The sequence below is a fragment of the Hemiscyllium ocellatum genome, chromosome 15 (assembly GCF_020745735.1).
Source record: "Hemiscyllium ocellatum isolate sHemOce1 chromosome 15, sHemOce1.pat.X.cur, whole genome shotgun sequence".
Classification (NCBI taxonomy): Eukaryota; Metazoa; Chordata; class Chondrichthyes; order Orectolobiformes; family Hemiscylliidae; genus Hemiscyllium; species Hemiscyllium ocellatum.
This window is the reverse complement of record NC_083415.1, coordinates 35,193,903-35,209,152: the sequence shown is the minus strand read 5'-3', so window position 1 is coordinate 35,209,152 and position 15,250 is coordinate 35,193,903. Positions and strand designations below refer to the sequence as shown.

At 36.4% G+C, this 15,250-nt stretch overlaps 1 protein-coding gene across 1 annotated transcript in view; it reads left to right on the top strand.

Moving 5' to 3' along the window:
• Window positions 1-15,250, top strand: part of ptgis (prostaglandin I2 (prostacyclin) synthase) — a 92,096-nt gene that overhangs the window by 23,598 nt on the left and 53,248 nt on the right. Inside the window, exons 2-3 of the mRNA XM_060836361.1 lie at window positions 3,501-3,624; window positions 9,410-9,588. Of these exons, the coding sequence (XP_060692344.1) occupies window positions 3,501-3,624; window positions 9,410-9,588 (303 nt within the window). The remainder of the gene's footprint in view (window positions 1-3,500; window positions 3,625-9,409; window positions 9,589-15,250) is intronic.

The following is a 15,250-nucleotide window of genomic DNA, read 5'->3' as shown; positions in this document are numbered from 1 at the left end:
GCTTGGTTAAAACAAAAACTTATGTTTCTTTGAGCACAAAGTTGTCCTTCACTCTAATACAAATGCAGTTGGTCAAATACAAATGTCTATTGTATTAGAAATTGACCAATTGCAAAGTTTTAGGGAATGTTGCTGAACAAAGAGACTTTGGAGTGCAGGTTCATCACTCCTTGAAAGTGGAGTTGCAGGTAGGTAGGATAGTGAAGAAGGCATTTGGCATGCTTTCTTTTATTGGTCAGAGTATTGAGTACAGAAGTTGGTAGGTCATGTTGCGGCTAGTCAGGACATTGGTCAGGCCACTGTCAGAATATTGCATGCAATTCTGGTCTCCTTCCTACCGGAAAGATGTTGTGAAACTTGAAAGAGTTCAGAAAAGATTTACAAGGATGTTGCCAGGATTGGAGGATTTGAACTATGGGAAGAGGCTGAACAAGCTGGGGCTGTTTTCCCTGGAGCGTCGGAGGTTGAGAGGTGACCTTATAGAAGTTTACAAAATCATGAGGGCATGGATAGGATAAATAGACAAAATCTTTTCCCTGGGGTCGGAGAGTCCAGAACTAGAGGGCATAGGTTTAGGGTGAGAGGGGAAAGATATAAAAGGGACCTAAGGGGCAATGTTTTCATGCAAAGGGTGGTATGTGTATGGAATGAGCTGCCAGAGGAAGTGGTGGAGGCTGGTACAATTGCAACATTTAAAAGCATTTGGATGGGTATATGAATAGGAAGGGTTTAGAGGGATGTTGGCCGGATGTTGGAATGTGGGACTAGATTGGGTTGGGATATCTCATCTGCATGGATGGATTGGACCGAAGGTTCTGGTTCCATGCTGTACATCTCTATGACTCTAAGTAAAATAAAGAATATTTTTATGAACAATTAATATTAAGAGAAATATTAAAGATTAGGCATACATACAAACAGGTCAAAATTAAAAAGAAATAGTGTCCTGTATGTAAAAAAGGAACAGAGAAATTAAAGCCCTTGGAATGTCATTAAGGTGTTAGATTTTTAACCTGAGTTCATAGTACTTAATTGGTGTCTTCAATCACTAGCAGTATCAAACACTACTATTGCTCTTTTGAGTTCTTGGTGTTTTTGTTTTGAACAGTTCTGTCACCAGGCATTTTCCCTTCATCAAAGGCCAAGAGTCCACTTCATCAAGCTGTTTCTCGTTCTGCAGTTAAAAATCATGCTGCAAGAAGTAGTTACTTGAGATATAGGTTGGTGTGTGTATATCTGAGTTCACTGTTTCCAAGCTGGATGATTCAACTTGATGTCTTTCATCTGCCACATGTGAAACTTATCTTAAGGTGTAAATCAAAATAAGAGATGAAGCAAGCCTGATTGGGTGTATTAATTCTGGGATCTTTTGATCAAAAATCACTTTCAGTGCAGACAATTTTGTTTATTCCATGTTGATTTCATGAAGCTTGGCTTACCAGTGTGGTCACGCGATTGCTGTGACCATTTTATATACACTAAAATAAAGGAAAAATGTTTATGTAAGACCCAGGTATTAAAGCCAGATGGTGGAGTTTGAAAATTAGTACTCCGTATTTTGTTAGTATCATGACTGTATTCCTTGAAATTTTAAGTCACTTGCACATCAGATTATTTTTCACTTCCAATGCACATTAATTAGAGTTTATTTGAAGTGGTTACAGTTAAATTTATTAATGGAGGAAGTACTAATAGGCAGTGCACTTCAACTTTAATTGAAATAGAGAAATTAAAATTTCCTCTTATAACTGAAGTTCAAGGCTTTACTTTGTGGCCAACTGCTTAAATGTCAGCCTTATACTCAAGTGATCAAAACTAAGTATTTAATGTCTGTTTGATCATTGTGATGCACAGTATAATCGTGACTTTAACTGATTTGTACTGAAACCTTTTTAAATGCAATTTTGTTTAAAAACAGAATTATTAAATGTCAGTTGTAATATTAATCACAGAATCAGGGTTATAATGAGCTGAGGCTCTTGTGGTGCAGACGTAGAGTCTCTGCATCTGGGTTCAAGACCCATCTTCCTTAGAGGTGTGTTATAGCATGTGTAATCAGGTTGAATAAACTTATTTTCAAACAAATGATCAAATGTGATTAAATCAGGTAAATTATTCCATATGATTCCAATATGTTTACCTGATACCTTATTGAGTTCACAGTGGATGAACTCTGACCCATTATACCCAGAATCTAATACAACTGTACCATACAATCGTTTCTTCAAAATTCCTATACCAATTCTAATTTGATCTCTACATTTCTACAAAGTGACATGCTACCAATAAAATGTATTACATAAAAAGGTCCACAACATGGCATTGAATATATCAACATGGTACGAAGTCGACAAGACTTATTACATCTCATGCTATGCTATTGGGAGAGGCTGAATGAGTTGGGGTTAATTTCCCTGGAGCATCGGAGGTTGAGGGGTGATCTTATAGAGGTTTATAAAATCATGAGGGACATAGATAGGGTAAATAGGCAGGGTCTTTTCCCTGGGGTGAGGGAATCCAAAATTAGAGGGCATAGGTTTAGGTGAGAGGGGAAAGATTTAAAAAGAACCTAAGGGGCAACTTTCTTCACACAGAGGGTGTTGTGTGTTTGGAGCGAGCTGCCAGAGGAAGTGGTGGAGGTTGGTAGAAATTACAACATTTAAAAGACATCTGGATGGATATATGAATAGGAAGGATTTAGAGGAATATGAGCCAAATGCTGGCAAATGGGACTAGATTTATTTAGGATATCTGGTTGGCATGGACCCTATCAAATGCTCCCTATTTGATGGTTGAATTAGGCTTTGAGTCAATGAAGTCTGTTTCAACCTTGCCTGTAACTATATTAGCACCATTTAAGTATATGTGTTGCTCTTGTAACCCAAGCGCAATCATTGACATTTTGCAAAGTTTATTCTGATATTTTCTTTCCACTGCATGTTTGGCCAACTTTTTCACTTTTAATCGACCTCTTCTTAATCCATTGTCCCTTTTTTTTGTTTCGGTATCATCTGTAAATTTGACTAGTTTATGACAGAATTCTAAGTTCAAGTTGGTGATGTAAATTCAAAATGACAACATGCTTTGTGGCATCTCTCTCAGCACCTAACCATCATGACTGTCTCCCTGCCCATTCAATGCACACAATTCCTAATTTTATATCTACCCTTTTAGTCAATCCAATATAAATACCCAAGATTAACCTCAGAGTTTCCACATTGTTAAGTTTAGATAATAGTGCTGCATGCTATCTGGAAATATAGGTTGGTTGAATTTCAGATAATCTGCTTGAGGTGACTAATTTGATAAAGAATTCAAGAAGGTCAAGAGGCAGAATGTTCCCTATTTGAATACTATGTTACTGAATATGTCTTAATTTAGGTTTTAACGTATCTGTGTTATTATTTTGTTAAGGTCTGTATTGTTTTGTAACTGTATTAGTATTGCGGATTGTAGCAATAATAGTGAGTTTGCAATTAAAATTCTAATTGTTCTTTTAGGTTACCAAATGAGCCACCATTAGTTAAAGGTTTTATTCCATGGCTGGGTCATGCCTTTGCATTCAGCAAGGATTGTGCCAAATTTTTATTAAAAATGAAGAAAAAATATGGAGACATCTTTACGGTAAGATCTCTTTAATTTTGAAAATAAACTACATTGGCAATGTTTCAAATATGTTTGTTTCCATTTAGTTTTGCTCTTGAAACAGCTTAAAGTCAATTTTATTTTTATCATCTTCAGCTGGAGGTGGTGGTATAGTGTATTTTCACTAAGTGGTAATTCAGGGTAATGCTCTATGAACAAGGGTTTGGATCCCACTATGGCAGGTGTTGAAATTTAAATTTAATTAATAAATCTAGAACTAAATAAATCAGAATTAACAGTGAGCATGAAATCAGTAGCATGACCACCAAACAGTCCCACCCCATCTTGAGGATATGCTCCAACATATTGTGTGGCACGACCATCATTTGGAATTAAAAATTATACAACACCAGATTTTAAGTCCTACAGGTTTATTTGGAAGCACTAGCATTCGGAGCGCTGATGAAGGAGCAGTGCTCTGAAAGCTAGTGCTTTGAAATAAACTTGTTGGACTATAACCTGGTGTTGTGTGATACTTAACTTTGTCCACCCCAGTCCAACACCAGCTCCTCCACATCATCATTTTGAAAGGGATAGATTTCAAACAGATCTCGCAATTGGAGCAGCAGAATTATACACAACAACGATCTTTCATGTCTCTCATAAGCTCCAGTCCATCATTACAACCAAGCCAAGGGAACAATGAAGAATGCAGAAGGACATGTCATGAGCAGCAGCAGACATATTTAAAAATATGGTGTTGATCCTGTGAAGCCACAACCCAGAACCACCTGCCTGCCAAACAGCGAAAGCAGCATGCAACAAACAAGACTAAGCAATCCCAAAACTAACAGATTGTATCAAAACCCTTCAGCTTTACCACATCACTCATGTATGGGGCTGGACAATTAAGCATTCAACAGGAGAAGCAGAGTCCACAATTGTTCCTGTCCTCAAAGATGGGGAAGACCTGTGCATTGGTAATAAACACAAGGCTGAAATATTTGCATCCATCTTCAGATAGAAGTGCTAAGTGATCCAATTTGACCACTTCCTAAGATCCCCAAAATCACAGATACCAGTCTTCAACAACCTATTCAATTCTACTGATATCAACAAATGGCTGAAGATACTATGTAAGGGCCCTGACAGCATTTCAAAAACAGTACTGAAGAATTGTTCTCCAGAACTAGCCCTGCCCCAGCCAAGCTGTTCCAGTGCAGTTACAACTCTGGCATTTACCCATCAAAGCAGAAAATTGCTTTGATAATTCTTGTCCATAAAATGTAGGGCAAATCCAATACCCCTTCAGTATACTCTCGATGGAAGGTGTCAACATTGCTATCAGGAGGTACTTACTCATCATGCTCCTTTTGGCTTCTGCCAGACCTACTCAACTCCAGACCACAGTTGAACTCAAGAGGGAAAATGAGAGTGACAGTCCTTGTGATCAAGATTCTGATGCAGTCTGTGTCCAAATGTGACAAATCCTGTTCAACCTTCAGGCATGGGCTGATATGTGGCAAATGACATTAGCACCATGAATGACAAGATATGGCCATCTTCAAGAGAGAATCTGATATTCAATGGCATTACCATAGCTGATACCTCATAATCAATATCCTTGGAGCCACAATTAACTGGAAACTGGATTGCTCCAAGCAAGTAACTCCTCAAAGCTTGCCAACAAGGTGCAAGTCAGGAGCTTGATGGAATACTCCCCACTTGTTTGGATGAACCTGGTTGTACATCTCCTGGAAGCCTGCTTGATTGGGACCCTATTGAATATCTTCAAATTTAACTCCCTCTATTGCCAACACATAATAGCAGCAGTGTGTACCATCATAAGAAACACTGCAACATCTCACCAAGGTTTCTTAAACAGCATATTCCAAAGCTGTTTGCCACCCAGAAAGAAAGGGCACCAAATGCATCACCTGCGACTTCCATCAAAGCAACATACCATCCAGACTTGGAAATATATCACCATTTCTTCACTGCTGCTGGAACTCTCTCCTTAACAGCACTGTGGGTTCACCTACACAACGTGAATTGCACTGGAAAACAGGTGACCACCAACTTCTCAAGGGCAATTAGGAATGGGCAATAAATACTGGCCTTGCCCACATCTCAAATGACTGCTATGCTAATAGAAGATCAGCTTTGTCATTCAATTCCATCTTTTCTTCTTCCACATCCTTCACCAACATAGCAGTATTATGTCATAATACAAAGAATAATTCTGATAAAAATGTAAGCAGAAATATTATAATCTGTACCAGTCCAAAATGAAAAATATCATTATTAAGTGATCTGTTTGTGATAGAGTGAATCCAATTTGCATTGATATGAAAGTAAAGTGATGCTTGAAATATAATGTTCTGCCCAGCAAGTAGATAAATTGAAAAAAAAATTCTGCCATCCGTTATCACTAAAACAGTTCTTCAGTGTTGCTATGTGAAATACTGTTAAAGTTCAGTTTTACAGTTCTTCATGAAAATTCTCAGCGAAAGCTAACTTCTACTGCCATCTGGTGTTACTAAAAGTTAATTCAGTAAAGTAACAAGAGTGGAGGAAAAATGGTCGAAAATGATTGGTAAGGTGATGTGTCAAAATAATGTTAAATAGTTTAAATAAAATAAAATGTGACGTTTCCTCAAATGTCCCTGAAACAAACACATAGAATACTATAGTACTGTTCAAAAAAGTTTCACCTGAGATTTCATCTACAGCACATCATTAATAACCTCCAAGATGCTCTGCTTGTATTCTTTTAATGCAGAAACTGTGAACTTCACATTCTGTTTTGCTGAAGCTCAATAACTACTGGTCATCTAGCTAAAAATAGCCAAAAGCAGCTCACTTTGTGCAGTCTGTTCAATTGGACTCCAACTCGCCCAGGGTGTACATATTTGAATGGTGCTTAGAATAACTAATGGTGCATGCTTACAATTGCTAATTGGTCTGTTGTTCTGACAGGCTATCTAGATAAGGAAAAGAGGAGAAGGAATTAGAATGGTTTCTTGAGGACTCACATGTTGCAATCTACAGCAGAAGAATTTTAAGATTTCATAACATAGTTAACAGATAATTACTGAAAGGTGAAAAGGAAAAAGAAAACTGTAACAATGAACCCTCAGTGGACATGCTATCCACTTATCCATATCCAGTTTCTTCAATAACCCCCAAGCCTAGAGTGCTCAACACTTCCGTTGTTAAGAAGATTATGACCTTGATTTTGTGAACAAGCCACTTGAGAGGCTCGTTCTCCCTCCTGTTAATGACTATTTTGAACTGGGGAAAAAAAGGTAAAAGGACCAAATTGGCCTTAATGACCATAACATACTGTAAAACCCAACTACTGTGTGCAGGTGATATCTATTGTGATGACTAGTGCACACAACAAGCAATTACATGCCATGCATCATGTTTTGTAAGGTTAAAATAAGACAATCCTGGATAAAGAAATACTTTCAACTGGAAAACTGAGTATAAAACGCACTCTGCTACCTTAACATTTGACGACATTTATTTACAAATTATAGTTGATTATTCCAATCTTGCATGACCTGATGAGTTTCTGTAACTTTCTTTTGGATTAAATGATGGTGTGTAGGCAATTGCATTTATTGTCCTTGTCGCTTTTACCTACGAGTCATGAGCCACTCCAGGGCTGAATTTTACGGCAAGGTGTACAGTTCATGCAACATCCAGCTTCTATAAATGTCAGACCCAAGCCAATCAGCATTAAACCAGGCCACACTGCAGTAGAAATACTCTCTGGACCTGTTCAGGAGTTAACAACGACACTTCCAGCCCTCAGTGGGAACAGATTCTGCTGTTGAGCTGCCAGTATTCAGATTGTCCAGTAACTCACATTCCCAGCAGCAGTGGGGAAATGGGCCAGGGTATGTAGGAAAGCATACTTTGCATGCCTCCCAGCAGAAATATACCTGGCAAGAGGGGAAAGCATCTAACCCAGCCATTTATCTTAGACTTGTAGCACTCATTTAAATATAAGTAGCTATTTCATTTTCTCTCAGCTAATGTTTTCCTTCCCAGTAGACCATATTTCTCTTAAGTTTGACTTGTTAAGTGCAGCTAGAAAATAGACTTAATAATAATCAGTGAGCTATGTACATTTCATTGTAGCAATATATCAAAACTAGGCAAACTATAGCCTGAATTATTTTTCTGATACAACGAATATATTATTCAGAAAAAGTAAGTAAAAAGACTGAGTACCATCAAAAAAAAATCAGAGGAAAGAAGACTTTTTAAACTGGAATATTAATATGATAAATGTCTAACATTTTATTTGAAATGTGATGGCATTTGAATTGCAATAGTTTCAATGATATGTCTTTCTTTTCAGCAATATTACAATCATTGGCAAAGTAATCTCAGAAAATCACATCAAGGTTTCATATGCTGACATCACAATTAATAATTTCTCTGCTTATGCAATTTTAAAAAAAACATGTGCCTTAAGCATGTCAAACATTTACAGTTATGAGGAAATGCATACCTGGTGTAACTACACTGCTTAATTACTTTGATGATTGCCACATTTTTATAGATATAAACTTCCAATAAAGCTTGCCCAATAGGAACAGAGCAGCCATTGACATCAAAACTACCCACCAAAGACATGTTGCCTAATCAATTGCCATTTACTACCATCTTAACTGCTCCCTTCTTTAAGTTGCTGAGTCACCCATCTAATGCAGACACAAGTCTCATTGTTATATAAAAATTGGAGCCCGATTATGTCATTGGGACCAACTGGGATTTTTTGACAAAGTAATTGGATCTAGTGCCAAGTATACAAATCAGTTCTCATTTCAAACTCATGCAATCTGTCCCAATTTTGTATAAATAGAGTTTTTGTTTTTTTAATATATTATTCATTTGAATAAATGTTCTAGTAGCTGGGAAAAAAAACTGAAATAGTGCCATTGAGTCATACGGCATAGAGTTGGATGGATAACCCATAGGAGTTTGACTATTGCGCAGTCTGATTAGCATAGAGTTCCAGTGTCACTATCAATGCGATTGTGTAAGGGCGCTGTGGCAAAGGCATTTTCCATTGAACATATGCACAGGACTTCATAGTAAGAAGGTGACTCAAAAGTAAAACAAAAACATAGCAACAGGAAGTGAAACTTTAAAAACAGAAACTTTTATGGTGAAAGTTAATTATCATAATATAATGAATGGGAGGTTTTATGGTGCAGTGAGTATCCCTCCCTCTGAGCCATAAGCTCACGGTTCATGATTCAAAACTTAATAACCATGGAAAGTGTGTTCATAATTGACCAAACAGTTGATTATCAACCTATAACCTTTCAGTACACCTCTGGCAGGTGTAAGAACATGAGAGTCCCCTGATCCTTGATGTAGAATGATGCCCTCCCAAGCTATAGGCTTTGACAACAGGCTCGCAATCTTTTCAGGACAAACTAGCTATGAGAAAAGAAATAAGCACATCTTCCTCATCACTGGAGACAGAAAAGCCTATCAGTCTCTAAGCAAATATAAATTATAAATAATTGTCACAGATCTATAATTATTTTAAATGGTGTGACTTTCGCAAACAGGTTCAAATACATCTTGTTTCCCTCAGAAACAAAAGTCTGCATAATGGAAAGCAAATTTTAGAAGCATCCAGCTATTTAATCTTACCTTTGCATTTTCAAGCCGACTGAATTAACTGACCTGTTACTTTAACAAAACATCAATTTGCAAGTGTGAGCTTCATCATAGAAGGAATTCCACAATTTGCATTTGGTAATGTTGTGTTTTTAATTTTTTTTTCATTTAGGTCCAACTAGCAGGACGATATGTAACTGTTTTACTTGATCCTCATTCATTCAAACCAGTTGTGACAGAATCCAATACAAAGCTGAACTTCACAAAGTATTCAGCAATTTTAATGGACAGAATCTTTAACCTTCAGTTTCCTGACTATGATCACAACAAAGAAAAAGCTTTGCTGAAAATGTAAGTATCACAGAATATTCATTATAAACATTTCAAGAAATAAATCAATGGCGTAATATTTAGAACATTCTAATTTCAACTGAACCATGTATCAGTCTTAAATGACTTTATTGTATGTGTTATGGACCAGGCCTGACCCCCTCAAAACATTTCAAGAAAGTGGCACAGACCCTACCTTTGCTAATTGTTTTAAGCAGGTGTGCAGTGGATATTCCGAGAGTGATGTAGCTGGTCAAACCAATTAGTTTTAAATAAAACAGAATTTATCTATAATATTACTGAATGAAATACAAACGAAAGAGAACAGAATACCGAATAACTTAACCTATCCAAAAACCCAACAGATCATCCCAACTTAATGATGCTGTTCCAAATACTTGCAACAGTCCTCATACATTCCTTGGCAAACAAGGTAAAATCAAACAGAGGGTCTTACATGAGCAAAGTCAGAGAACATCAGCATGGACTTGCTTCTTTGGGTCCAGTAGCTTCAAAACTGCTGACTGCTTTCAGTAAATAGCAGACCAGAGAAAAGCTGAGCTGGAAAAATGCGCCACTCCCCTTTCATTGTACAAGTGTTCTTTTTAAAACTGAAAGCCTTCTGCCTGAGGCAATATCTGTTAGCTATAATCAAATTGGCCTTAAACCCCTTCAACTTAGACTTTTCAGAGTCTGTGTCTTTTACGACCTCTGAGAAAAAAAATGCCAAGGATAACATAACCTTGTGAAAGGACCAGCATCATCACACATGGAATTGAGTTCCATTTGATTCAACTGAGTGAAAAATACAAAGAGGTTTACTATATAAATGATTATGTATAATTACATAGGAACATGGAGCTCATTAATATGTAAATCAAATTTGTCACTGAGATTGCAGGGAGAGATTAAGCAGCACTTTTGCTGTTAAATATTTGTTGTAGTTTCTCTACATCATGCATAAAACTATTTCTTGACACGCTTGTAAATTAACTTCACCAATTTCATGACATTGATAAGACCTTGACACAACCACAAACATAATTGTCAATTGCCATCATTGTAGGCATTCAAACTTTTGCTGGCCATGAGAGAGTTGATCATTGTGTGAATTCTACAAATAAAGAAAACTTGTTCATTGGTTATCTGCTCCTCAAACAACAGGAATAAAGTTTCAAAGACTTTACTGTAGCATGGAGTCTTAATCAGCAGGAGCACAGATAAAAAAAAAACTGAGAACAGAAATCTGCATGCCTGACTGTCAACTCCTGCAATTACGTGGTCATTGATTTAAATGAATGCCAAATACAATGCCTTGGAATAGCTGTATCAGAGATGCGGGAGACATAATCCCATTTATTTTAAATAGTTTTAGTCACAATTATTATACGTTCTTATGTTCATTCCTAATAATATCATTTGAAGATTAGAACAATAAAAATAAAATTGAATAAAGATATCTCGTGGATATGTTTACTTGTGGTGTTCTTTCGAATTCTACTAGATGAATTATTAAACATAGAGCTAAAGATGATCTTTTCTAAAATGATGTGATTATAAAATACATAAATATGTCAGGAAGCTCAGTGACTAGGATTGCACAATGCTGTTGGCACAAATCAATATTTCTTAAATAAGATGATTTCGTGCTGCCAAGGCCATTGATGTTTTTTGCTTCACTATCCCTTTTCAGTCAAATGATGGAGTAAGTGAGCTATGGATTCACATGCCTTGTTTCCTTTGTTAACCAATGGGCTATTATTTGATTTTGATGTGTCTCTCCAAAAGTTGTATCAAAATGTAACACTCATTTTTATTCTTTAGGGCAACAGCTATGACAAACGAGGGGAACTTTAGATCACCATAATATCTAGTGTGTGTTGAAGATAAATGAGATTCTCTGTAATACTGATACATAGCATGGAACTTGTATGATGATATGGAAGATCAAAAATATTCATTTGAAGTTACTAGAAAATCAATTAGCATTAACAGACAGCATGTTAAACTGCTACAGAATGCAAAACCTTGAGGTGGACATTCAGAAATGCTTATTCTATCATTGAAGAAATTCTAACAGTATGTCCCTCCCAGTTTATGAGGTGACTGTTAACAAAAATATGCAGAATCATAATAATGGACAGGAACATAATTAAAGTCAGGGAAAATGTTATGTGTCCAAACAGCTGCTTCAATGTATCAATTTCCAGATTTCTCAACACATGTATATTCCCTCATCCACCAGGTTTTACTGCTAATAATATTTAAATACAACAGATTTAAATTTAACATGACCTGCATATTTGGTCTTCCTGACATTTACCATTGGAATGAAGGTTGGAAAACTACACTCAAATTCATGGGACTAAGTAAATGTTGGGCTCAGAGAAACCAACAAATACATATGCAATATTCATAGCTTTTAGTTAGCTTCAATTGGGAAAGGATTCACTGTACAGCACCTCGTGAGCAACTAATTTGTGCACCTTTGGAGGTAATGAGAGTCGAGATCAGGATAGGTTTTGCCAAGGCTGTTTTATTGGGTCTCAGGCAAAAAGCATGATGACCATTGTCAGCAGCAACATCCAACCATGGAGAAACCTGTTGGTTCACAAAGAGTGGTCGGTGCAGTGATAGTAGAGTCAGATAAATTAGGGACATTTAAAAACTCTTGGATATGCACATGGGTGATAGTAAAATGAAGGGTATGTCAGTTAGTTGGATCTTCGAGTAGGATAAAAGATCGGCACAATATCAAGGGCCAAAGGACCTGTACTGTGCTGGACTGTTTTATGTTTTATGTTCTATGTTCTATGTTCAGTAAGACAAAGAAAGAAGGAGCATAAAGGTTGAAATTACAGATGTTTCTCAAGTACTTGGGTGCTCAGGCAGGGGTCAACTTCCAAGACTCGATGGAGAAACATTGGGTCCAGAGGTTGAGATTGTCATGCCAGGTTGTTGCAACTATCTGCAGCCTCCTGAAGATTTGCTGTCTGCTGAAGATCTGGTCACACATCTTCAGTGGCTGTGAAAGGCCACCACTGCCCTCAGGTTCTTTTGTTCTGCATCCTTCTGAGATATTACAGAAGAGATAGCTATGCTTTTCCAGTCTAATTGAAGGGACATGTGTCAGGACCTGAAGTGTATAGACAATATCTTTGTAATTTACTTTATCATGGATTGTGGACCAAAATGTGGAAAGGATTGCTTTAAATCAAAGACATTGAAAGGAGATATTGCACTTTTGAAAACAGGTTACTGGAAATCAGTATGTGCTGTATTTACACTGTTGTATTGTTCAAGTAATGAGGGAAAATGTTTGAGATTAAACACCACTCTTAATTTGTATTTAGAGCAAGGTTTGCCTATAGACAAACTGTTGACTGTTTTTTCAACCATGACCAGTTGTGTGGACCAGTTGTCATTAGTATGAGAACAACTCTCTAATTTCCTCTTGAACAGCTGGGCAACCTCTGTCAACAATCCAGAGACAAAAAGCTCACAAATTGCAGATAGATAGCACCCCTTTCTCTCCTTCTAAGAAAAAGAATTAAACAATAACTAACTATTCTCTTCCACCATTTGCGATTAGCTGTTGCCTATAACTCGAGACTGAGTAATTTGAATATCAAATGTTCTGTGCCTTCAGTAAAGAACAGGATTTCATTGAATTCTGTAGATGGGTGCTATTGATCTCTGTTCCTTAATACCTTTTTAATTCCACCTATAACATTTGTTTGTTCATCTGTGTCTGTCTACATACGAGTGTAGGAGTTTAGAAGAAGTTAGACTTTTAAGTTGGTAGAGTTATATTTTTTGTTGTTCTGTGATTAGAATTGATTTATCTGTGAGAAATAGTTTTGTTTTATGTACAAAAGCCCAGTCAGTTTCATCAGACAGGAAAATTAGAGACAAAAACAGAAATTGCTGGAAAAGCTAAGCAGGTCTGGCAGCATCTGTGAAGAGAAATTGCTTAATATTTCAGCTTGACATCTCAGAACTGAGGAAGGGTCACTCTACCCTAAACATTAACTCTGATTTCTCTCCACAAATGCTGAGTTTTTCTGTTTTTGTTTCTCATTTGCAGCATCTGCACTTTTTTTTTGCTTTTTTTAAAGAAATTTGAAGACTTTGAGTAAGTTGATTACATCTGTAATATTTGTGATGCCCCTGGGAGTAGTGAGGTTCAGGAATTAGCACACTTTCTCAAGTGGATCATGACAATAATTGTGTCAATTTTGCCTGTGACAATTGATTGGGTTTCTATCTCTGGCTTCCCATGGGGACAGTGTAGTTAAAAATCTTGAATATTGTCTCTGGATGATTATTGTAGTGAATGTTTCTTTGCAATGCATGGATAAATGATCTGTTTCTTAAAGGAATTTATTATATTCCTGAGAAATTTAGCATAAAGGGAAAATGATCACTTCTACTCACATATTAGCTCCTCATAAGGCCAGTTATTAGCATGATCAGTAAATTCAGACCTATCAAAATCGTTCTGGGAATCGGAAAATCACTTTGCATAGCATCTGATCAAAAATCTGGTCAATCTGATTGGTAAAAGCTATTATAAAATGATTTGCAAACTGTTTACCACAGCTTCATTGTTGTTTAAGATCACATTGTCCTTGTTCTGTCAGTAGATGCCAATGGCACAAAAATGAAACCTAAGAATGTTCTGTGATCTAAACAATGTAGCTTTGGAACATTTGACAGCCTAGTTAATTCCAGATGGAGTGTAATAAGCTTCTGAGTTCAAATTGGAGCAAATATCGATTGCTTCCTAAAGACACAATTATTCAATTAATGTTCTTCATTATATCCTATGAGAAAATATTAAGGTATAAAATAACAAATAAATCTAAGTTAAACTCATGTAATTAAAAGTGCTTACCTTTGCTTACTATTGATTTTCAGATTTAATTTTCACAGATGTTTGAAGTGCATTCTGATTATCAGTACCACTGAAATGTTTACAGTATCTGTAGCTATTTTTAACTTACTTTGAGGTTTGTGCACATTTCATTCTGTCGATTATTTAGCAGCACACAAACTTAGCTAATGCTTGTAAAAGGTAGTGCTGCTTCTCGAAGCTAGTTTTTAGACAAATTCTCACTCTCTATCAATGGAGGCAGAGGAATTCTGGAAATTTGGCAAGGTTGCAAATTTTGTTCTTTACATGCTGAAAACAATTGTTTTCATCTCCTTTATATAGTGCCAAGATATCCAAAAAGTGCCAAAATATCCATGGAGGTAAACAGGGATTTTTTATGTAAAGAATGGCAAACTAAGTTCTGAAGCCGTTTTGTTTTTGCTCCAATTTTGACCATATGTAGTATACATTGGATATTAAGAAGATGTTCATATTAAATCAAATGAGATTAGTTCTCCAGAAGATGTCTCTCTCTCTTTGTTCTGGAGCTACTCAGTATGAAATAAAACCAGAGAGCGTACAGGTTTAGTATATAGTGTCTTACAATAACAATTATGTATTGGCATTACAGTCACCAAGTTTTAATCAGCCAAAATATTGTTTTGTAAAGATTGAGAAGGATGATAGTCTGAAGATAAATAACAGAGTATCCAAAGTTTATTATTAAAATTCCTCTTGCATATTGGACACCTTCTATTCATTTTTCCAATAAACTTTAAACAAAAAAAGTGTTCATTTATAGCATTT